The 26,793-nt window shown below is 38.7% G+C and overlaps 1 protein-coding gene across 3 annotated transcripts in view; it reads right to left on the reverse strand.

Moving 5' to 3' along the window:
• LOC137261136 (lamin-B2-like) overlaps positions 1 to 26,793 on the reverse strand; it is a 67,092-nt gene that overhangs the window by 26,568 nt on the left and 13,731 nt on the right. For 2 of the 3 annotated variants that reach the window (XM_067798831.1, XM_067798832.1), the window contains exons 2-5: positions 5,352 to 6,098; positions 3,164 to 3,253; positions 1,320 to 1,511; positions 448 to 727 (exon numbers count right to left, since the gene is read on the reverse strand). In XM_067798831.1, coding sequence (XP_067654932.1) covers positions 448 to 727; positions 1,320 to 1,511; positions 3,164 to 3,253; positions 5,352 to 5,587 — 798 coding nt within the window. In that variant the 5' untranslated portion in view covers positions 5,588 to 6,098. Of the gene's footprint in view, positions 1 to 447; positions 728 to 1,319; positions 1,512 to 3,163; positions 3,254 to 5,351; positions 6,099 to 11,633; positions 12,449 to 26,793 lie in introns of those variants that run through there. The other variant, XM_067798830.1, reaches the window with a different exon arrangement.

The raw sequence follows: 26,793 nt of genomic DNA on the forward strand, positions 1-26,793 counted from the left end.
CAAGTTTAGTTTAGTTTCATAATGGCTGCAATCAGGGAATGATCCTCTGGACGTCAGAAAGGTGTTTCATTTAGTGTAATCTTTATTAACAACATGATGAAGCAACATTTCCATAGGTTGACCTTTCTTAAAAATTTTATTTTCCACTGTGGAACTTCCCTACGGTTCAGTTCCTGTAATTAGGGAAGTTCAGTCTCATGATCAAAGAGATGAGTAAATGTTTTTGAAGCCATACTGTGAAAATCGCACAAACATGGTATTTCAATGTTTAATGTATGCATTGAATGAAACATAGGACCCCTCATTAAAACTACCTTTCTCAAATTGGAATTTAAATACTGAAATAATAATTTAGGCATATGAAAACACAAAACAGGGACAGATGTGACATTTCCTCAGGTCACCTTAAAAAATGTGAAGGACAGTTGTTATTGCAAGAAAACTCACATTTCTGCTATATTCTGCATCCGATTCCATCTGATATTTCTTGAACTCCGCTTCAGAGGCTTCTCGTACCGTCTTCAGCAGATCACCCATGGATGAATCACTCTTACTCAGTTCCCGGACCTTGGCCTCCAGACTGAGAATGGTTCCTGTTGATGATTCCACTCTGTTCCGGAGTTCAATGACCTGCTGGGCGTTGACCTGGTCGTTGAACTCTAGTTTCTTCATCAGTTGTTGCACCCGGTCCTCTGCCTCTTGGCGAGCCACCTGTTCCACCTCATACCTATATGTTCATCAGGAGTGAATGAATAAATGAACACCTTACAAATCTAAATACCTGGATAGGTATACCCACGTATAAATCTACTTCTGATAGGAATTTGAGGTAGCCCAGTGGTTAAAGCATTTGCTGATCAAACCGAAGATCTGGGTTCAATTCCTGACAATGGTACAATGTGTAGAGCCCATTTCTGGTGTCCTTCACCGTGATATTTTGGAATACTGATAAAAGCGGTGTAAAACGATAGTCACTCAACTTTTTCTTTGGTAATCAGGTTCGTCACTGGCCTCAAGTTCATTACCATCCATGAGAAGCCATGTTTCCCTACTATTCAGACATAAATTGCATTGTGATGTAACTCGTCTCATTATAGGGTAAACATTGGAAAATGTAAGAAAACATATTACAGTTAGTTGGTCAGGACTAGAGAATAAATTTATACTATAATGCTGTCCAAAACAAATTAGGTTTGCTATTTGGGTTTGATGTTAAGCACCCTCTTAAAATAATCCTCCTCATGATATGGCTGAAATATTGCAGATGTGACGTTAAATATTAACTCACTCACTCTTAAACTAGTCAAACCATAACTCACCGATGTTTGAGAGTCTCATTCTCTCGAGTGAGGCCCTCGACATTACGTTGGAGCAGATCTGAGTTATCAGGACCTTTCATGGTGGCAGCCATCTTTGCTGAGTGAAGTTGAGCCTCAAGTCCAGTGACTTGTCTCTGAAGCTGGGTCACCTCATCTGTGAGCTTCCGACTCTTGTCACTTTCCACGCTGAGTCTGGAGGGACATTTCAAATCAACATCATTCAGTTTTCATTCAGGTAACATCTATTTGGATTGTAGATTGGTTTGTTCCTTAATGCTGCACTCAGCAATATTCCAGCTATATGGTGGCAGTCTGTAAATAATTGAGTCTGGACCAGACAATCCAGTGTTCAAGAGCAAGAACACTGATCTATGCAACTGGGATTCAATGACATGTGTCGACCAAATCAGAGAGGCAGAGCTCCTGATCCCCTTAGTCGCCTCCTACCACAAGCATGGGTTGCTGAAGATCAATTCTAACCTGTGTGTTCATGGGTAATTCACGTGTAAATGAGATGCAGGTGGTTGCTAGTGATTGGAAACATTATCATCTTCTACATCTCTGCATGTACTCAGAATTTTACATTTCTTTTGCAATACCAAGTCATTAGTATCCGATAGTGACAGCAATGCCTATGATGCTGGTGTTTTCAGTTGAGGATCCCACTGTAGTGTCTACAAGGGACAAAATTCCAATAGGATTTTAAGGAGATTTCACACTGAATATAGCAAATTTCTGTGTTTGACCAGGGTGTCATTGTACAAAACAACCTTAGCGCTATGACTACCTAAAGTCTGTGTTAACATATGGGAGTTATGTTCAGATTGTACAACAGCACCCAGGGCCAATCACTATGTAAACAAATGTTTGCCACTCGTATGTCTCTACTGCTAAAGAAGAAAGGAATATTTGTAACATATTTACTACTTCCTATTTTTAGGTCACATACACTGCGACTGGTGTCTGCATAATCACCCAATGTAGGCTCTCAAAATATTGAAGACATTGGGTGCAATTTTTTTATCAGATATCAAGTTTACATAAGTTTTAAAAGTGGTCAAAGTGTTGTGGTGACCTTAAAGATAAGGTCAAGGTCACCCAAATCAACTGGTGTCTGCACAATCCCCCAATGTAGGCTGTCACCAAATTTGAAGACATTGGGTGCAATAGTTCATGAGACATTGCATTCACAAGAATTGGATCGTACATGCAAACAGATGATCAGACGGCGTTGCTATGGGGGACAATAATCATAGTATTTGGTCTTAATGAAACATAAGATTCTGAAGATTATGAAGGCTGTTCTGGGGCGCCAATATGGTGTTAAGTTAATAATACCCTTGGTCTATTGGAATACTCTACGTAAATATGATAACACACTAATCTGTCTCGTCTTTCTGCCTGAAGCAAAAAGAACACTCGCCTCAATTTGCTTGTGATAAAACAACCTTTACTATCGTGGGATGAGAAAATCTCATCCTAGGTTTTAAGGGTTACAAATCTGTACACCAAGGCAAAATCACCTATAACCGTATGTTATGGATACCCTTTTATTATGACCTAAGTTGTTTCTGTTAAAAATGCCCAGAAAAAGTCATGTGTAGAGAAGCAAACTGAAGTATTTTGTGCTTCAACTTATAGTCATGACATGATTCACAACAAACACTGTGGGGTCAATCCTAAATATACACATCTATCCAAGAAGGTAAAGCCCAGGTATAAATTTATTCAGGAAGCAAAACTATTTACTCTGGAACTTGACTTGGCAAGCATCGACCTACATTGCATTATCCCTCTCTCTATGTGGCAAGTCGCAGGCTGTCAGGCCACCACAGTGTACCCACCTGTCCTGTATTTCTGCTGCAGCCTGCTGATGCTTGTTGCTCTGTATCTGCAACGTGTTCTTCTCTCGACTCGTCACTTCAATATCCTTCCTGAATTAAATTAGACAATATGAGACTATCAGAGACTGATGATGAATTTGAGGGATTTGGGGTACTGCACATTACAAAACCATAGAATAAACAAGAAACACGGATGGACATGATGGGTATTTGTGTAAAGCCCATGTCTGGTTTCTCCTGACATGATATTGCTAGAATACTGCTTAAAGCAACGTAAAACCCAAATCAACTCACTCACTCACTCACTCACTCGAAAATTAGCTGTTTGATAGTACACAAACATTCTGCTACAATAAAGTGAGCCTGCAAATATTCCAGTCTGAAAGTGTAACTTGTAATCTAAGTATGACTTTACACAATTTTTAGCAATATTCCAACCATATCACGACAGGGACACTGAAAATGGGATCTTCTGTGTGACGAACAAGCACTTTAACCACTAGACTACCCCACCTCCTTATTTCAGTCTGGACCAGACAAAAGAGAGACTGATATTGTGATCATCCCATAGCACCTGAGGATCTGAAACCTGACACACTGATCATGCTGTATGGTGGTAAAGACCCCTCCTGCTGCTTCAAGGTGACATTCAATGGGTCAGTGTGCCATTAAGTTATATTCTCAGCTCCATGAGGAATATGAAAAATACTTGCCCCTACAAATATACAAATGTAATACTGTTGCCTTGGGCAGCCTTGTGGTTAAACTGTTCTCGTCATGCCGAAGGACCAGGTTTTATTCCCCAAATAGATACAAAGTGTGGAACCCATATCTGGCTTCTCATGCCATGATAGTGCTGGAACACTGCTTAAAACGGTGTAAACCCCAAACCAACTAACTCACTAACTCACTCAAGGTCAGTATGGCATAAAACAATGTTCTGATGATCACTAATTAGGCTACGATTCAACATGAAGACCTGACAAATCCTTTATGGTGCACAGTTCTTTTATCTTTCATAACTAGTCACATTATTGTAGTCAGTTACAGCACATTGTGTGACACGTCACAATAACTGACCAATGTTTACCGCAACCATGATCAAATTTCCACTATTAACACTTTGAACTTAACCTTGCTTATCAGAGAATGAATAAATGTGTCATAAATGCCAGTCTCACTCACAGAGAGACATATTTGTTTGAACTTGGCTTCGGGATCCCAAGAAATTTTTTCGTAATCAAAATAAAAAGACCGTAAGAGCCATTATGGGTCCTGATCCACAAAATTTTCATATATTGTATCATTGGCTTACAAACGATGTAGTGGATGGGGTTCTCGGCCCCATTCCTCAAAGCAGTTGTAGTGCTACGACAGCTGTAAGTCTACGTTAAAGTAAGAGAGCTACGATCATTTTAGCACTATGATTGCTCTCAGAAACAGGATCCTGGTCTTTATGCTACTTGTCTCTGGTAATAAGGGAATGACAAGTCCACAGTATCATGAGTGGTACATCGTCCATTGTTTAATGAAGCCACTGCAACCTGAGTAACGTACTCTCTTCTGTTGACTTGCTAGATCTAAAGCACTGTCGAGAGCCAAGGTATCAGTATATTGTCCTTCAGTCTTTTATTTCCTTCATGTCTCAGTCAGGTCAAGTACCAAGTACATCATAAACTTGGCTTGTGTAAACTACATAAGTGTATAACCTTCACTGAGCAGATATTTATGAGAGTATAATCATCTACAGTAATCAGCATTTATAAACACAAACTGATGGACATGATGAACTCGGATTTCTGGGCTCTGCCATTTACTGTTATGCTGTAAATATATATCACTGAAAATATCTACTGACATAACTAACTAAAACTTGACAGCAAACGGACTACAATTTGACAGTAAACAGCTGTGTGGTTTCAGTGTTCACGCCAAAGGCCCAGGTTTGATTCCCCACATGGAGACAGTGTGTGAAAGCCATTTCTGGTGTCCACCACCATGACATTGCTGGAATATTGCTAATAGCAGTGTAAATTCATACTCACTTACTCACCGATGCTGGTCACAAGGGGTGACTTAAATTATGAAGGCTTGGTTAGTCACACCCTGCTATCAAAAAAGCTGCAATATTGTTGTGTGCACGATTAAACAATAAACAAAGTTAGCAAGTGACATGTAAAATGCTTACCTAAGTTTATCAAGCTCTTGTTCATACATGTTCTTCAAATTGTTTATTTCCTCTTCTAATATTTTGGCAGATTTGAGGAATGCAGAAGAGTCTATTTGGTTGCCTTGATCGCTAACCATTCTTACACGATTCACATAGGATGTGAGTCGGTCATTGAGTCTTTGGAGCTCCTCCTTCTCCGACAGTCGAGACATGCTGCCCTGCGAAATGCCTATATCTCCGCCTACGTAGTACATTTTGGGAACTTGTGACAAAGATGAAGCTGAGCACCCTCTATTTTCTCCTAACAAAACCGGTTGTCTGAATGGAACTATAGTCCTGTTGTGTTCATTGCTAGCAACATGGAGTGGCTGATACGTTCTTTTTGGAGTCACACAAGGTTGATTTTGTGGAATCGGTCCACGGATTGTAAATATTTTCTGCTCGTGAGGGCTACGAAGTGTTTGTTGTATACCCTGTTCACTAAGATAGTTCCTACAACAGATAAACGTCTTTCCTCTTTCAGGGGGGTATTTTTCCTTCTTTCCAGCTGGTGCTGAATGACCGTTCTCAATTTGATCAACCTCCAACAGTTGTTCCAAAAATGGTGAACTTGGTTTTTCACTTTCAGTTTCTGACTGACTACACTCTTGCTCTTTGGTTTCTACATGAGTTGTCTCCTCTTGGCAGGATATTTTGTGAGTAGTCTCCCCTGGATCAGTTTGTTGATCAACCTGCTTCTCCCCTTCTCTCACTCCATCAGTGAATCTGAAAATACCAATTTCATTTTGTTTCAATATTCATAAACTTTCACAGTAAACTTCCTCAACTGATGGATCTAAACCCACGTAAGGTGATGCATAATCCAACAGAACTAATCTTGTCAGTTGAAGATTAGCTGAGATGAAAACAGTTTTATCATCATATTTAATATTGTTTTACACAAATAGAAATGTGTATTCACATCCATGGTGTAACAATAGCTGAATACAGTATTGCAGCATTAAAAATACATGCATACCTGACTACACGGGACAGGATATTTTAACCTACAACAGATTCTCAAATTCACTTGCCCGATGGTCGGGTTCAAGTTTAGACATGTATACGAAGATATTCATCACCGGTTGATAAAACATAATGAAGTGATAAAATGAATTCAAGCATTAAACACAATTATGAAATAAACAGTAAATTCTTTTCTCACATTTGTATTACGAGCTTTAATCTAATTACATTAAGTAGATTAGTATTTTTTGTGGGCAGTTATGTTTTTGTCAGAGCTGGCAAATCTTACATCTAACCAGCCCTGTGGTCTCACTGAAAGTTTATGGATTTTCATACCCAGAGTATTATAACACAATACATTGATTCAAACTCCTGAATTGTATTAAACACAATACATCACAAACTGTATTGATGTAAAAATTGTGAATAACAAGAAACTGTTACAGAACCAGCTTATGAAGATTCTCTCACACTTCCTGATCAGCAAAAAATAGTACCCCTAAGTTGAGTTCAGTGATAACCAAGAAACACATTTTGTAAATTCATCATGATACTCGTGAATGAACTTCACACAAGTTTTATAATAGCAAGATGATGAATTTACAATAAGAGAATTGAGGTTTTCTTTATTACAACAAAGATTTTCATGTCTTATTTATAATGTTGTATAGATAGAAATGATAAAACCTTGTTGGTTTCTATTCTTCAGCAGAATTGTATAACCAGAGGTACAGATAAGCTGCATTATGCTTGAATTTTTGTAAATACTCAATACATTTGTCCTGCACACAAAACAGATAAAATAACTGAGGTGTCTTGAGAGGTTTTATTTTGGTACATGAATGTCACCACTTGCAGTCTTTCTTATAATTTCTCATATCATAGATCAAACATAAACAACAAACATGTAAGCCAACATTTAAACATATATTTTTACAAGTAATAGAACATGGCAAAATACCCATACGAGTTTGAGTGACATGGGTACATTTTACTAGGTGACTCAAAGGAAAATTAGGATACCCACAGAGCTCCAGGTAATTTTTCAAGCAACTGGGTATTTACTCCCATGTCTGTTTGTGAACAAGTTTGTAATTGCATTTTTTGCGGAGTAACTAGCAATTTATATACTCCTACTAGTTAAAAGAATTGAGTACTTTTACACAAACTTTCTCATCCTTATTGGGTACTTAACTCATCTAAATATGTAATATAAATGCATCTCAGTAGGCTAAAAGTTTTTAGCAATTGTCTTATTGCCAAACATTTGGCAGCCATTTCTAAACACTCATCATGGAGGTCATTTATCTTGCGTATTTCGACTTTTCCAGTGCATGTTTTACGCAATACATACAAGTTTCTCTGGAGTTCTGTAGATTTCAAGGGAAGTCAGTGTAGGTAATGAAGGCAATAGTTGCCTTTGTTCTTTGTCTCTTTGTGAATTCAATATTCATTATTAAGGCCATAATTACTGGTCTCATTAGAGGTCTGATAGACTTACAAATACCTAACTGTTTCTCATAATGTTGTCACTGAACAGAACTTTCTTTGAACAGTTTAAAAAACATGAAACTACAAAGTGATAAAAGCTATTGAACATTGACAATCTCGGTTTGAAGTAAGCATTAACCTTGTTAATACACTGAACTTTAAATCTTGACAACAATTGTCCTTGGCTATATTCTACAATTTCATTGTTTGTAGCGCAATGGGACTTGGGAGCATTATGTTAAACTTGCGTGTTACAATCACCTAACCCCTGTGACAGCTTAGTTGAACAGGCCTGTAACTTTTAGGGTTGTGTATTGAAAACTAAAATAAATGACAACATAAAATTGGATTGTGATGCAGGGATCTGCATTACATTATAGACTGAGAACCAATATTGCGGAGCTGAAAAATGTTTGACAATGACTTATTGTACATTCAGATCCTATTTTCAGCATACAGATGTAAATAATGCTGAGCACAGTCAGTACAGATCACTCCATTGTCATGGATACAGGGGAGATAACTACTTGAGATGGGAACCTTTCCTCATTTCTGCAGGATCTGTTTTGAAGGGAAACAATGCATGTCTTTCAGTTTTGAAGGGAAACATCATGTCTCGCAGTTTTGAAGGGAAACATCATGTCTCGCAGTTTTGAGTGAGTGAGTTTAGTTTTAAGCCGCACACAGCAATATTCCAGCTATATGGCGGCAGTCTGTAAATAATCGAGTCTGGACCAGACAATCCAGTGATCAACAACATGAGCATCAATCTGCGCCATTGGGAACCAATGACATGTGTCAACCAAGTCAGTGAGTCTGACCACCTGATCCCGTTAGTCGTCTCTTGGAAGAAGCTAGTTGCCTTTTATGGCAAGCATGGGTTGCTGAAGGCCTATTCTACTCTGGGACCTTCACGGGTTCTCAGTTTTGAAGGAAAACATCATGTCTGTAGGTTTTGAAGGGAAACATCATGTCTCGCATTTTTGTAGGGAAACATCATATTCATCAGTTTTGACAGTAAACATGTCTATCTGTATAATTTTTAAAAAATCATGTCTATCAGTTTTGTCTAGGTGAGTTAGTGAGTAAGTGAGTGCCAATCACAATATTCTAGCAACAGCATCAACACCAGAAATATACTGCATGAATGTACCCATTTGGGGAATTGAACATGGCACCCTACAGTGATATTTGGCGTAGTCTGACACTAAAAGGTCATAAACCTCATTCTGAGCAGGAACACTTGAAGGCTCTGTATAACTCTCCAGAGAGGACGTCACATGAATCTAAATGTCAAGCATGGGGCATGTACACCAGTATAAATCGGCTGTCAAGATGAAATATGGCTAACTTTACAGCTCAAGAGATTTTCTACCTTTCATTGCAGCATAAGCACGTGGCTTCAAGATTTATTAAACATGCAAGCTATATCTTGACAGAGGAATTTAATAAAGGCTATAGATTAAATTTGATTTTAGATTTGCTTTCGTAGTCTGTGTTTGTATGTTTGTGTAGTCGTTTGGAAATGACATGTTGAGCCACAATCACAAGCGTTAAATAAATCCTAGAATACATAAGTCATATTTGACTGATGGGAAACAACTTCAATTTTGTTTCTTGTACTGATATGTTCCATATGTTTTTAAAAATCAGTTTCCTGGGACAGGTAGGGACTAAGCGGTTGGTGTGTTATGTCACAATATTCCCATATAAATATCTGTGTTTGGTCCAGACAAACCTGTGACTGTAAAATGACCAACAATCCAAAATATTCTTGCACTATGACATCAATAAGCCCCCCACCACACCACACCACCCCACTCCCTTCCCGCAGTTTTCCAGGTTTATTTTTTTATTCTAAATATGGGCTACTGAAGACCTAAATGTGGTAAGTCAAAAACTGTTGCTGAAGAAAATACTATATCAGATTGAAGTAGAAATGTATGCCAGCCTTTTGAAAAATGCCTCAGGACTTCCAATAAATATTTGATTTAAAAAAACATAATTTCTCTCTGCCATTTCACATATATTAAGAAAATACCTGATTTCAAACAAAAGCATAAAGATGTCTGTAACTTTATATTTAGGTGTGGTGACCATAGTTATTTGTCCTACGGAGTTTTGGACTGAAACTGTATATTTAGATACACTTCTTTGACTGGTTGTCTAGAAGTTGGACAGATGAAGAATGAGGACTATTTTTATGGATACAGTCGAACCTCGTTTATCCAGACATTATGGTTTCACTTGAAAATCATCCGGATAGCGAGATATCCGGTTAACTGGATCACACAAGCAAAACATGTAATTAAGTGAAAGCAAATAGTGAAAATTTATTCATGTATGTATATCAATAAATCAGTAGTCAATGGTAATAACAGCGAATCATCATAACATATAAGTGTGCTGATAATACACGAATGGCAGAATGCATGTTGTCAGGTTGTCCCGAAATTATGTGATGTGTGAAGCTTCTGGTAGAAAGTTAGATAAAAAATGTAAATCCATGACAATAACACACTATTTTGGCAACTGCCTTCTGAGAGATTAAGAATGAATAAATTTATTCATGTGGTAAACATTTGACATGACATATGCTCATGTCCACAGATCCTTCTGTCCGGATAATGGGATCATTTTTCAATGGAAATCTATGCGAATGGTAAGGTTCTCTGTCCAGGTCCAGAAATGTGGTGTCCAGTTAAGTGAGTACAATTTCTGAATGTGAGTTTCGTTTCACAGAAATATCATCTGGAAGGCGGGATTTCCGGGAATGCATGGTCCGAGTAAACAGGGTTCGACTGTATACAACTTCTTTATTCTGTATAGGCGATTTTCCGACCTAGATTCTAATGTCATTGTCCAGCAAGTATCAAGCAAGTGTTTGTCAAAATTAACCCTGAAAGGCTGCCTCTTCTATTTTTTTTAAGAGTATACATTATTAGATTCGCTTAACAACAGTATTTTTTGTCAATTTGTTAATTGCAGAAACTAAATGTGAGAGGAAACTAGAAAGATAAATGCTCAGATGTTCTGCTGATAACCCTAGAACTATAATCAAGATGAACCACCCAAGATTCAAACCTACAATTATGGTAAACCAAAGGGACATAACTCTCCCAAAGTGAATATTATAAGGCCCCCCCATGCTCAAAGTTGCCATGACAGAAATCCAACTAAGTTGGGTCAGCCGCTGCAGGCCTCGGTGGAGTGTAAGGTGAAGCACTTGGCAACAATCCCACACCATGGGAACTGGAAATCATGAGAAATTAGAACAGAAAAATTTAAACGAAACTTGATTTCTGAAGAAAAATGAACACAAGTAAATGAAGAACTGCCTGACAATGTGATTACCATGATTAAAGAGTGGATCTCAATGTGCATGTTGTAACAAAAAATAATGGATCTTCAGTCATTTCCTGCAGTAGATTTCTCAAAATGATTTTTTGGTTTACCTATTTGTCCAAAACTTACTGAATTGTTTATATTTTGAAAGTTGAAACCAATATCATTGTATGTGATAAATGATTCTATTTACCTCTAACATTTAATTCTATTAAACGTGATAATGTTTATGGTATTTTTGATAAAAGTGTTTATTCTCAAACTGCCAATACATTAAATTGGCACCAACAGTCAACAAAGATTGATTAACAAAACACCAACAGATCAAAATCAAATGAAGTTGTAAAACTTCAAACTACATATCCAACATGTGGAAAATAAAAAATCCAAGTAAGAAATGTTGAATAACAAAGCACATCTCCAGAAGATGAACCTGCAGATAAGCTTAAGTACCATTACCTGACTACTTTCTTCTGTTTTGTCTGAGGAATCGTCATGGTAACCAAGCACTATGGCATCAACAATCAACATCAATATCCACTACGGAACTATCACACAGCTGAACCACACATTCTCCATCCAGAATTATTGTGTGATGGATAATTGCCTTCCTCCTGTTTTTTGTTACGATCCACTAGCAGCACCATCTAGCAGTGATGTTGAAGTCCTGTTATCTGATGAAGTTGTCAACATGGTACATGATGATGGAGACATCAATGGAGTTTATTGATGTACAAGTTCGTTTTATGACCTAATCATTACAAGTTGTGTCACATTTCATGGTTGTGGATTTCAACACTGTATCTGATTTCATGTGTCCACGGTTACAAGGCAAGTTGACATTTTAAACAAATAACAGCATCAGGCATTTGGATGAAATCAAAGGACAAGGAGATGTTAGACTTTTGTGGCATATATTACCATGATTACAGGTAGACATTATTAAAAAAGCATAAATAATGAGTTCACATCACCAATCTGTGACTTGTAGCTTTAAAAACATGCATGGAATGTTCTGTCACTCAAATATATTGATGAGTTCATGCATGTTGGCCATTGAAATCTATATTAAACATTTCCCCACAAACCAGATAGATCACTCATATCACATGCTTTTTATGAGTTAATGTTTTCTGCTTGAAAACATAAATTTCCATGAAAGAATCCGCCAAATAAGATCCACATGTCATTCCAGTAATAGAAAGCTTTGACAAATCTCCATCGTTGATACTCATTCTGTTAAACATTACCACACAACACAATGCCCAGCCTATATCTAACCACACATTATTCAGCTTTCACAGGACTTCAGATCTGATCCTGATTGGGCGAACTCACTTCAAGTTGAGCCCAGTACTTGTTCTGCTGTTTGAGTATGTCAGGACACAGAAAGCCAGAACCATGATGTGTTTGGTCTGTCAGTTGACACATTGACAGATGTGTTGGCAAAAGAGTCAACAAATGACCTTGGCAACCCCTCGACCTGACTGACAGCAAACCTCCCACCCGAACATGGCCAATCTTATCAAATATCATGCATGTATGGCCAGAGGCAGACATTCCAGCTAGTGTTGTATATGTACACAATAAACACAACAACTGAACGCTTGTTGCTTTGTTCACTAACATAAACAGTTTAATTTGATTCAGACCGAGCTTGCTGGATCTCTAGGCATATAATCATGGCTGAATTTCCAATGCTTGAATGAAGGCTATTGAAATTACCCCTGACTGTTGGAGTCGACATTGGTATTATTTCAAATACATACAATTACAGTAACCGATAATGTTGGGCTCCAGTGTGTAATGTTATTTGATATGTTTGATTGTTAAAACATGTCCCATTTTAATGTTATTTGATATGTTTGACTGTGAAAACATGTCCCATTTTAATGTTATTTGATTTGGGCAATGAGAACATATGGTTGTGTGATCAGTGGGATGGTTGAGTGAGTAACTGGATGGTTGAGTGAGATGTTGAGTGAGGTATTGAGAGAGTAACGGATGGTTGTGTGAGTGGTTGAATGGTTGGATGAGACAGTGAATAAGTACTTGGATAGTTGAATGAAGTTCTTAGTGGTTGAATGTTCGAGTGAGTGGTTCAATGAGTTTCAAAGTAGTGGATATTCCCTTGTGAGAAAACTTTCAAACACACACAAACAAATATGGACAAACATCTGACATAGTGGACACTATCACTGTCATATTCCTAATGCTTAAAGTTGAAAATGTAGGTGGCGCTAGAATTCCAATTCCATTAGAGAAAACCCAAAGGCCTCTGCTCTCCCAAACCCATAATTCCAATCGATTCAACATACATTCATAATGGTTTTAAACACATTTTATGTAATTTTTGATGAATTGGGTCTCCCATTACTTCATAATACACTAGTTCAGGTTTACTGACTCAGAATGCAAGTTTATTAACATGTGAATTTTGTCATTTAGAAGAGCATGAATTCATAATTCATGTTTACATCTGAACCTGTGAAAATGTTCAGTAAAGGTTCAAATCATCCATATCTAATACAACGCTGGTGTAACATACATATCCTTCATCACATATAGAAAGTCATTTCAGCATGTAGCACTGAACAGAACTCAGGTAAAAACTCAGCTGATATTAAGCAACGCTGGGCAGGGAGAGTCCCAGTGTTCTCGAAGGGGTTTCAAGGCAACAGGACACTGGGTCCTGTAAGTTTCAGATCCCTGTCTGACTCACTGAAAATTCACAGGACCCACAGAATAAAGTTACCCAAACATTTCAGATTTAACATTTCTTAGGATTGGCATTGAAATTATTAACATTATATGTTAACAAACATAAGATTTCTAAACAGCACACAAGTGTCACATGCCACAAATAACAACTTCACACAAAGACATTGTGATATATTCAGTCAGACACTGGGGCTGGCGGGTTGGTGATTTCTGTCTGACCACTGGTGAATCTGCCAGATTTGTCAGAGGGTCAGACGCTATTCGTGAACACTGGAGTCCTTGAATGGGTGACCATGTTTTGCTGCTTGACTCATGAGCATTTCTAGTGCATCAGTCCTGCCACACAAAAAGCACATGTGATACATGTGGTCTCACCATAGGCAATCAAATTTGTTCAGAAAATGGGTACCCTGTGGGATTAGTCATGACTATCAACCTTCTAGTGCCTCACAGGCAGTGTGGGTTATCCTGGGTAATAATAATAGCGCTTTGAGCAAGATAATCATCTTGGAGTGGCGTTATGATTATTTCATAAGCCTTCAACATTAAGTAGGATCAGTGAAATGTTTCAGGCATCCTTCAAAAACAAACACATTATCTACAAGCTCTGAACCCTCTTGAGAGAGTGACTTGACTAAAATGCAAATGTCAGAAGCACTGGTTTCAACTAATCCTTCCTATCATACATTCAGACATTGTACGTTTTAAAAGTTATAACTCCATACATGTAGATCATATTTTGAGTTCGTATATCACAATGTAAACCTCCAGGGTGCTTCTCACTATATAGTAGACATGGCTTCTTTTCACAGAATAACTGTATTTGAGATTTTCGCTTTGCAGGGACAGGTTTTACTTTTTGTTTGACCTCTTCCCAGGTTTTACATTTTGTTAGTAAGACCTCTTTCCAGGTTCTACTTTTCGTTAGTAAGACCTCTTCCCAGGTTTTACTTTTCGTTAGTAAGACCTTCCCAGGTTTTACTTTCTGCAGTCATCTTTTCCTAACTCTATATCAACATCAACATTCAAATGATACATGAGTATTTGAAATCAATTGAAAAATATTGTTTACAATTAAGCTCAAAGTGCAAATGTTTACCCTAGCAAGATTGGAACTGCTTCCAGGTTTTATTGCTTTTGTAAGTAAGACCTATTTCCTGATTTTATGCTTTGTAAGTAAGACCTCTTCTCAGGTTTTACTTTTTCCTAACCCTGTATCAACATCAATTGCAACATTCAAATTTAGGTGATCTGTGAGAGTTTGAAATCAATTGAAAAATATCGTCACAGATCAAGTTTAAATTGCAAATGATTTCCTTAGCAGGAATGGAACCACACCTGTCAGATTAGTTAGAAGATGCTGTATCCCACAACCACCAAGCCAACAGAGAGTCCATGTTGAATTATCTATTCATAGTTAGGCTACTGTCTTTACATAGATTTTACTAGCGCTTCAGTTACTGTTATGTACCTTCATTACATGATCATCTCATTATCCTTTGTTGTTGGTTTGTATGTATAGTAAAGCATGACTCCAAGGTTATGGTTGGCAAAGTAAGCCCTCCACCATTAGGTGGAGAGAAGTAAAAGAAGAAGACTTACTTCTCCCCATCCTCCTGTCTCAGGTCTTACTTTCTAAACCCATTAACCTCGGAGTCATGCTATATCCTACACATACCGTCAGTCTTATAGACACAAACAGAGTACAGCATACGCATTCCATCTGCCTTACTGACACATATAGAGTACTGCATACACATACCGTCTGTCTTATGGACAGCATACAAATCACAGATGATAGAGCTGTGTACAAGCATGTCATACCTAAACATTCTAAACATGAGTGAGTGAGTGAGTTTAGTTTTACGCGGCTTTTAGCAATATTCCAGCAATATCACGGTGGGGGACACCAGAAAATGGGTTTCACACATTGTACCCAAGTGGGGAATCGAACCCGGGGCTTTGGCGTGACGAGCGAACGCTTAAACCACTAGGCTACCCCACTGCCCCTCTAAACATGAACACTGATAAAGTAACATTAATGATTATCCACATACATTTACATGTATATATTTAATATGTTCTACATGAGTGTCCAGTACAAACGGATATATGGAATAGATGCAAAAAAACACAACTCTGGTATTACATCCCAAGGGATGCACAATGACATTAATTGTACCAAGTTCTTGCCAAGGAATATAAACTTCCTAAAAATAAACCAACTATATTTTAATGGTTATCATACTATTTTATTTCCCTACAGGACCATTATATTTCCATTTCTTCACTTTAGTGAGGATCCCCCCAACCCAAAATATTTTTTCTCTTTATTTTTCCACATTTTCGGGGGTTATCACATTTAGTTCACATTTCTGTGGTTCAATTAATTATTTAATCATTGAAGATCTATATAGTGCACATATCCATGCAATAGTGTGGGCTCAAGGCTCTGGTATTTTCCGTTGATCACTGGATGCCAGTCTCAACAGCATATCATATTATCAGTCTCAACTCATACGCCTGTCATCACAACCAACACCGAATTATTGCAGCTCTCCATCCCTTACAAGGTGTTATCCTTTCACACAGAAAAAAGCTGCACTATTTTCCAAGTAACCCATCTCTATTCAATTGCATTTTGAAAAGTTCTTGCTCCAAAATTTGATAACCACAAATAATTATTTAATCCAGTTTGATGCATGAGCTATTCTGATTTGTCTTGTAAAAAGCTGCCCTTATTTGACTATTCAGATGTCTAATAATACTACAGTAATCAATAACAGCTGTGATACCCCTTTCAAAATGGAGGGCAAAATACTCCTGTGTAAAGAATGTTACATGAGTTGCCTCCCCTGATGCACACAGCATTGATCACCAAGGAACAGTAAAATAGAAGTGAGGACAACATAACCAAACACACAGCCATATCATCTTTTTGCACATACATTTAAATACTGAGACATCACAAAGATACCCTACCTTATTTAGGACCAAACCAATACAAATTATCAATATAAATGCAAGCAAATGCAACACTTCTGAACCAATTAATCAACAATTTTCACACATGAAAAAGACGCACACATATATTGAATTTTAGGCCTCTGGCTCATACGCTCAAATGGGATATTTGTCCAGTTTTTATGTGTTTTTATTTCAATATAACAATCTCAAAGTTCATGATAAGTTTGTGCTATATAACATAGCTATTCCACTTTGTCAGATGATTATCTTGGATTAGGTAGTGTAGGGGAATGATTATGGTAAATCTTGTGTGCGAAAAAATTCGATGTCACCATATATGACTACTATACACATGCACAAAAGTTAAGCACCACTATTTTCAGTGTCTTGATTTCACCACTGAAGATCAGAAATACAAACTATAAATGTTTATGGCTGAATTAGCCTTCCACAGATTCTTGAACCTAAGATTGTCAAGATATGACAAGGAAAACGTTCTGCATGTGCAACTCTATTTCCCTACCAGCTGAATCTTGAAAATCAAGTTTCACACACTTGGTTTCACTGGTCTCTTGTGATGTCACGTAGGGCCACTGCAAGGCAAATGGGTCGTCATCACAGCGTCATCATAGCGTTTAGTCGTCAAACATAATAAAACCAATGATGTCAATGGCAGTCATAGATCTCATTATGATAGTTACCATTGAGCATCCAAAGTAGGAGATCACAAAAACAGTGGGTGGCGCTTAACTTTTGTGCATGCGTATGTTTACTATAAAATCTTTTGTGCATCATGCATAAAAGTCATTTGTCCAAAGCCTTGTTCAGTAATTTAACATTCCTAATCAACAGCATTAACATATATACAGCTGCTTATGCATACAACATTTCCTGAACATAATGAGTTTATTACTTTTTATCACCAATATTATTTCTTGTTTTATAGACTTTTGTCCTCAGAAAACCTAAAGGCAGGAGGAACAAATAAGAAAAATACAATCATCAATCAAAGTAATATTACTTTTAAATACTCAAAGTATTTTACTTTTGGCAATTTATGAAGTATATATCAGAAAATTCTTGCAAGTTTACATTTTTGGCCAATGAAAACATCAAGATTGTATTTTTTGAGTGTGGAAAATTAATGTTTATTTTGTCTTATTCTTGAAAGAAAATATGACAAGCGGATCAAAAAAAAATGAAAATAACATTGGCCAGGCCTTAGTTTATGATACCAACTAGAAATGAGTAAAGTGACAAATATAAAGCAACAGCTGATGTACTGTCACCATCTGTATTAATAAATTATGAACAGAACTATAACTCGAGCCTTTGCCAGATGTGAAAATGAACAAACTTTGTAAAGTGATCTTAAATATGAAACAAGAGTCATCAGATGAGGACATATCCCTCCGGCCCCCATACGTTTGAAAGGACAAATCATCTGAGAGTTACTCATTGTTTTCTAAGTTTGAATTGTTTCCATGGAATTCATGAAAATTATAAATGCCATATATCTATAATCAGCAAAGCCACACTTTCAAGATCTGTCTCATATATCTGCCAAGATCTGTTGAAAGATATGAAATGGTTTTTGAGTTGTGCTCTGGGAACGATGCCCATCCCTCCATTTTGAGACTAAGTCCGAAACATTTCCATGGGAATCAAGAAAATAAAACATCACAAAAAAACCTTTAAAAACCAAGAGGCACCACTTTGGGGTCTGCCACACATATTTGCCAAGTTTTACTGACAGATTTTACGAAGCTTTTCAGTTCTGCTCTGGAAACGAAGCAAACCTCTCACTTTTCATACTAAGTCCAAAACGTTTCCATGGTTTCTGAGTTCTGCTCTGGAAATGAAGCCCAGACCTTCATTTTGAGACTAGGTCTGAAACGTTTCCATGGAAACTGAGAAAATGATAATTCACAAAAACCCGTACATAGCAAAAGGCACCACTTTGGGATCTGCAACACGTATCTGCCAAGTTTTACGAACAGATATTAGGAACTTTTTGAGATGTGCTCTGGAACTGAAACACACCTCTCACTTTTGAGACTTAAAGTCAAAAACATTTCCATGGAAACTGAGAAAATAATAAATCACTAAAACCTTGAAATAGCAAAGGCACCACTTTAGGTTCCAACTGATATATCTATCAAGTTTTGCAGAAAAATATTGAATGTTTTTTTAGTTGTGCTCCGGAAACACAGCCTATACCTCCATTTTGAGACGAAGTCCGAAACATTTCCATGGAAACCGAGAAAATAATGAGTCACAAAAACCTGCAAGTAGCAAAAGGCACCACTTCTGGTTATGATTGATATATCTACCAAGTTTTGCAGCAAAAGTATTGAACGGTTTTTGAGTTCTGCTCCAGAAACGAAGCCCACCCCACCATTAGACTAACACCAAAATGTTCCATGGAAAAACAAAAACAATAAAAATGCCCAAACTCTGGAAATAGCAAAAGGCACAACTATAGTTTGAGATATATTTATCAAGTTTGGTCTGAAAATATTGCACAGTTTCTGAGTTATGCTCAGGAAACAAAAGAATTACGGACGGATGGACGGACAGACGAAACATCAACTATATCCCCCGCATTACATGCAGGGGGGATAACAAGTTCATGTTTTTCTTCCCTTTTAAGACTTGATCCTGCTCTTGTATCTTACACTTATACCCTACATGCAGTGTGCAAAATAGGCACTGGTCCATTAGCCCGTGGCTAGTAAAAAGTCCAGTCAGGCCAGTAAATCTCCACAGTCACTGGCCAGACTGGATAGTGATTTTTCATGGGGCCATTTTATAAATATATGACTCTCTCCAACTTGTTAAGTTATAACACACTTTTAGATCATGAAAAAAGAGTGTTCATTATATTAGCAGCGTAATGTCTACATTCAAATTTCAGGCTAGTGAATTCTTTTGTTGGCTAGTAACTTTCGGGCATAGCTAGCCTAAATGGTAAAAGTTGGTAAATATTTTGCAAACTGTCTACATGTGAAGTTTGGGGTCTGTCTTTCAAGACTGTTATTTTATTTTCATTAAGTACCAATTTATTATGACATTCCAAATGACTTCCTGGTTATAAAAATCATGACTTTATCTTAAACAAAACAAACAAATCTTGACTGACCATTTTGCCATTTTTGTAGCACTGGTTTGTTTCATTCAAATGATGAAAAGCAGTATAACAAATGAATACCCTTTTTCTCAAAGCAACAGACATGCATGTTTAAAAAATGTGGTAGGCTTTGTGCAAGTGCATACAGAAATAAAATAATAAATATGTCATCCAAATCTTTTGTGCATGAAATTTTCATTACTATCTCCAGTCACTTCAAAATTTATTGCTTGTTTTATATGTTTGAGGTACATTTTAAAATTAAATAGATCAGAATCTATGCATCCAAAATATTTTTTGCATGTTTGTAGTTTTTTTTGTGTGAAAAATGCAGGTTTCCACGTTAATGCAAACACATTAAAAACAAAAAGTGAGAAAAGTGATAAAAGAAAATATGTTAGGGAACAATATAACTTTTATACTTTAAACAAAAACTTATGTTCTTTTTCCTGTAAAGCAATGTACAATCCACACCTTCAAGCACAAAGTTCATTACAATAACTAAACATGATATCTTCCTGACAACACACCCCACTCCATATAACCCTGTAAGAGGCAATTAGGCCAGGCATGATCAATCTCCAATGTACATAGGATTACCAGGTAACACTCACCCTTTTCCTTGAGGAGCCATTTAATCTTAAATCAATGCTGTATTCATATCATAATACATCCATTCTCCATGTTTCCTAGGACAATAAATTAGACAGTAATATCACACATCGTCGTGGAACAGTACCAATTCTAACTGAGTGAGTAAATCTCTTGATCAAAGTCATGGACTTAGCAACTGGTGGGGATCGGTAAACAAATGTGGAGGGTTACCGTTACTAGAAGGGCTTGCTAGGCGCATGGATAATTTCAATACCAATGAATGGCAACATTCAGGATACTCGTCTGCCTGTCTATAGAAATAGTCCACTACTCATAATAAGGGCTTATTTGTTGTGTTAAAATGAGGAGCTAAGCATACAGGTTGTGTGTGCACATGACATCTGAACTGTAGTATCAAATAGATACAGTCAAATGTGTTCTGTATTGAGCAGAAAAGCTAACAGTATTAGGTCACTATGGGTGAATGAGTCAAATTGTGATACCATGGCAAGAGATTAGTCTCATACATGTAGGCATCTGAGTATGTCTTGTCATCAGTGAGGGAGATTTGGAGGACATATTGATGTCTCCCTCCTGTTAGCATGTATTATTGTTAATATTGAAACAGTATGATCATTCAAGTTGCTTCTGTGGATATGGTCCAAAAGCCATGATAATTTTTGCATGTGGGGCTGGTTTCAGGCTGTCTGTCACGTAGAGAATGAGCTCCTACTGCAGAACAAAACTCAACTTTGAGGATCATATCCTACTTAAAACACAGTCAAGACACATTCTACAGAAATATCCTACCAAAAGGGGCAGTGGGGTAGCTCAGTAGTTAAAATGTTTGCTTGTCATGCCAAAGGTGCGGGTTTTAATCTCCACATCGGAACAATGTGTGAAGCCCATTCCTGGTGTCCCGCCGTGATATTGGTGAAATATTGCTAACAGTGGCATAAAACCCAGTTCACTCACTCATGTCTTACAAAATGCTCATGCATAAAGTATTGGTGAATTGGTCTTGTTTATGAGTCAAAAAGAAATTAATTTATTGTTTGCTTACAAAATTACATTCTCAAATGGAAAGTGTACATCACTGCGTTTTTCTGCATAGGACTACAAACAGAACATCACTATTTGCTGCAGGACTCTTCAAGAGTGAGTGAAAGAGTGAGTCAAAGAGTGAGTGAGTGCCAATCACAATATTTCCACAACAGCAATTAGCATCACCACCAGAAATATCCTACATAAATGTACTCATGAAGGGAATTGAACATGGTCTTCAGTATTATGCGCTGAAACTTTAACCACTTGGCCAACCTACAGACAACATGTTACAAGAACATGACATAAACAAAAGTGGCTACCAGATGTATTTGGTGATACCAATGTAAACAAACCTGGGTGAGTCAGAATGATTTGGGATAGAACAGACAGGTAGTTGTTACAGTGATACAGCTGTTGACTGACTCAGACCCTGGTGAGACAAGATGACCTGGGATAGAAGAGACAGGTCGTTGTTACAGTGATACAGCTGTTGACTGACTCAGACCCTGGTGAGACAAGATGACCTGGGATAGAACAGACAGGTGGTTGTTACAGTGATACAGCTGTTGACTGACTCAGACCCTGGTGAGACAAGATGACCTGGGATAGAAGAGACAGGTCGTTGTTACAGTGATACAGCTGTTGACTGACTCAGACCCTGGTGAGACAAGATGACCTGGGATAGAACAGACAGGTGGATGCTACAGTCATACAGCTGTTGACTGACCCTGGTGATACAGGGTGACCTGGGATAAGTCAAACGGGTGGTTCTTACAGTGATACAGCTGTTGATTGACCCTGGTGAGACAAGATGACCTTGGACGGAACAGACAGGTGGCTCTTACAGTGATGCAGCTGTTGACTGACCCTGGTGAGAGAAGATGATCTGGGATGGTTGAGACAGGTGGATGTTACAGTGATACAGCTGCTGATTAACCTTGGTGAAACAGAATGACAAGGGATAGAACAGACAGGTAGCTGTTACAGTGATAAAGCTGCTGATTAACCTTGGTGAGACAGAATGACAAGGGATAGAACAGACAGGTAGCTGTTACAGTGATAAAGCTGCTGATTAACCTTGGTGAGCCAGAATGACAAGGGATAGAACAGACAGGTAGCTGTTACAGTGAAAAAACTGCTGATTAACCTTGGTGAGACAGGAAGACAAGGGATAGAACAGACAGGTAGTTGCTACAGTGAAATAGCTGCTGATTAACCTTGGTGAGACAGGATGACAAGGGATAGAACAGACAGGTAGTTGTTACAGTGATACAGCTGCTGATTAACCTTGGTGAGACAGGATGACAAGGGATAGAACAGACAGGTGGATGTTACAGTGATACAGCTGCTGATCAACCTTGGTGAGACAGGATGACAAGGGATAGAACAGACAGGTAGTTGTTACAGTGATACAGCTGCTGATCAACCTTGGTGAGACAGGATGACAAATGGTAAACCAGACAGGTAGTTGTTACAGTGATACAGCTGCTGATTAACCTTGGTGAGACAGGATGACAAGGGATAGAACAGACAGGTAGTTGTTACAGTGATACAGCTGCTGATTAACCTTGGTGAGACAAGGTGACCATGGATAGAAGAGAAAGGTGGTTCTTACAGTGATACAGCTGTTGACTGATGCTGGTGAGGCAGGATGACAAGGGATAGAAGAGACAGGTGGTTGTTACAGTGATACATCTGCTGATTAACCTTGGTGAGCCAGAATGACAAGGGATAGAACAGACAGGTGGTTGTTACAATGATACAGCTGCTGATTAACCTTGGTGAGACAGAATGACAAGGGATAGAACAGACAGGTGGTTCTTACAGTGATACAGCTGCTGATTAACCTTGGTGAGCCAGAATGACTAGGGATAGAACAGACAGGTGGTTGTTACAGTGATACATCTGCTGATTAACCTTGGTGAGACAGGATGACAAGGGATAGAACAGACAGGTGGTTGTTACAGTGATACAGCTGCTGACTAACCTTGGTGAGACAGGATGACAAGGGATAGAACAGACAGGTGGTTGTTACAGTGATACATCTGCTGATTAACCTTGGTGAGACAGGATGACAAGGGATAGAACAGACAGGTAGTTGTTACAGTGATACAGCTGCTGATTAACCTTGGTGAGCCAGGATGACAAGGGATAGAACAGACAGGTGGTTGTTACAGTGATACAGCTGCTGATTAACCTTGGTGAGACAGGATGACAAGGGATAGAACAGACAGGTAGTTGTTACAGTGATACATCTGCTGATTAACCTTGGTGAGACAGGATGACAAGGGATAGAACAGACAGGTAGTTGTTACAGTGATACAGCTGCTGATTAACCTTGGTGAGCCAGAATGACAAGGGATAGAACAGACAGGTAGTTGTTACAGTGATACAGCTGCTGATTAACCTTGGTGAGACAGGATGACAAGGGATAGAACAGACAGGTAGTTGTTACAGTGATACATCTGCTGATTAACCTTGGTGAGCCAGAATGACAAGGGATAGAACAGACAGGTGGTTCTTACAGTGATACAGCTGTTGACTGATGCTGGTGAGGCAGGATGACAAGGGATAGAAGAGACAGGTAGTTGTTACAGTGATACATCTGCTGATTAACCTTGGTGAGCCAGAATGACAAGGGATAGAACAGACAGGTGGTTGTTACAGTGATACATCTGCGGATTAACCTTGGTGAGCCAGAATGACAAGGGATAGAACAGACAGGTGGTTCTTACAGTGATACAGCTGTTGACTGATGCTGGTGAGGCAGGATGACAAGGGATAGAAGAGACAGGTAGTTGTTACAGTGATACATCTGCTGATTAACCTTGGTGAGCCAGAATGACAAGGGATAGAACAGACAGGTGGTTGTTACAGTGATACATCTGCTGATTAACCTTGGTGAGCCAGAATGACAAGGGATAGAACAGACAGGTGGTTCTTACAGTGATACAGCTGTTGACTGATGCTGGTGAGGCAGGATGACAAGGGATAGAAGAGACAGGTAGTTGTTACAGTGATACATCTGCTGATTAACCTTGGTGAGCCAGAATGACAAGGGATAGAACAGACAGGTGGTTGTTACAGTGATACAGCTGCTGATTAACCTTGGTGAGCCAGGATGACAAGGGATAGAACAGACAGGTGGTTGTTACAGTGATACATCTGCTGATTAACCTTGGTGAGACAGGATGACAAGGGATAGAACAGACAGGTAGTTGTTACAGTGATACAGCTGCTGATTAACCTTGGTGAGCCAGAATGACAAGGGATAGAACAGACAGGTAGTTGTTACAGTGATACAGCTGCTGATTAACCTTGGTGAGACAGGATGACAAGGGATAGAACAGACAGGTAGTTGTTACAGTGATACATCTGCTGATTAACCTTGGTGAGCCAGAATGACAAGGGATAGAACAGACAGGTGGTTCTTACAGTGATACAGCTGTTGACTGATGCTGGTAAGGCAGGATGACAAGGGATAGAAGAGACAGGTAGTTGTTACAGTGATACATCTGCTGATTAACCTTGGTGAGCCAGAATGACAAGGGATAGAACAGACAGGTGGTTGTTACAGTGATACATCTGCTGATTAACCTTGGTGAGACAGGATGACAAGGGATAGAACAGACAGGTAGTTGTTACAGTGATACAGCTGCTGATTAACCTTGGTGAGACAGGATGACAAGGGATAGAACAGACAGGTGGTTGTTACAGTGATACATCTGCTGATTAACCTTGGTGAGACAGGATGACAAGGGATAGAACAGACAGGTAGTTGTTACAGTGATACAGCTGCTGATTAACCTTGGTGAGCCAGGATGACAAGGGATAGAACAGACAGGTGGTTGTTACAGTGATACATCTGCTGATTAACCTTGGTGAGACAGGATGACAAGGGATAGAACAGACAGGTAGCTGTTACAGTGATAAAGCTGCTGATTAACCTTGGTGAGCCAGAATGACAAGGGATAGAACAGACAGGTAGCTGTTACAGTGATAAAACTGCTGATTAACCTTGGGGAGACAGGAAGACAAGGGATAGAACAGACAGGTAGTTGCTACAGTGATATAGCTGCTGATTAACCTTGGTGAGACAGGATGACAAGGGATAGAACAGACAGGTAGTTGTTACAGTGATACAGCTGCTGATTAACCTTGGTGAGACAAGATGACAAGGGATAGAAGAGACAGGTGGATGTTACAGTGATACAGCTGCTGATCAACCTTGGTGAGACAGGATGACAAGGGATAGAAGAGACAGGTGGTTGTTACAGTGATACAGCTGCTGATCAACCTTGGTGAGACAGGATGACAAGGGATAGAACAGACAGGTAGTTGTTACAGTGATACAGCTGCTGATCAACCTTGGTGAGACAGGATGACAAGGGATAGAACAGACAGGTAGTTGTTACAGTGATACAGCTGCTGATCAACCTTGGTGAGACAGGATGACAAGGGATAGAACAGACAGGTAGTTGTTACAGTGATACAGCTGCTGATTAACCTTGGTGAGACAAGGTGACCATGGATAGAAGAGAAAGGTAGTTGTTACAGTGATACAGCTGTTGACTGATGCTGGTGAGGCAGGATGACAAGGGATAGAAGAGACAGGTGGTTGTTACAGTGATACATCTGCTGATTAACCTTGGTGAGCCAGAATGACAAGGGATAGAACAGACAGGTGGTTGTTACAATGATACAGCTGCTGATTAACCTTGGTGAGACAGAATGACAAGGGATAGAACAGACAGGTGGTTCTTACAGTGATACAGCTGCTGATTAACCTTGGTGAGCCAGAATGACTAGGGATAGAACAGACAGGTGGTTGTTACAGTGATACATCTGCTGATTAACCTTGGTGAGACAGGATGACAAGGGATAGAACAGACAGGTGGTTGTTACAGTGATACAGCTGCTGATTAACCTTGGTGAGACAGGATGACAAGGGATAGAACAGACAGGTGGTTGTTACAGTGATACATCTGCTGATTAACCTTGGTGAGACAGGATGACAAGGGATAGAACAGACAGGTAGTTGTTACAGTGATACAGCTGCTGATTAACCTTGGTGAGCCAGGATGACAAGGGATAGAACAGACAGGTGGTTCTTACAGTGATACAGCTGCTGATTAACCTTGGTGAGACAGGATGACAAGG

This window comes from Haliotis asinina, chromosome 14 (genome assembly GCF_037392515.1).
Source record: "Haliotis asinina isolate JCU_RB_2024 chromosome 14, JCU_Hal_asi_v2, whole genome shotgun sequence".
Lineage (NCBI taxonomy): Eukaryota > Metazoa > Mollusca > Gastropoda > Lepetellida > Haliotidae > Haliotis > Haliotis asinina.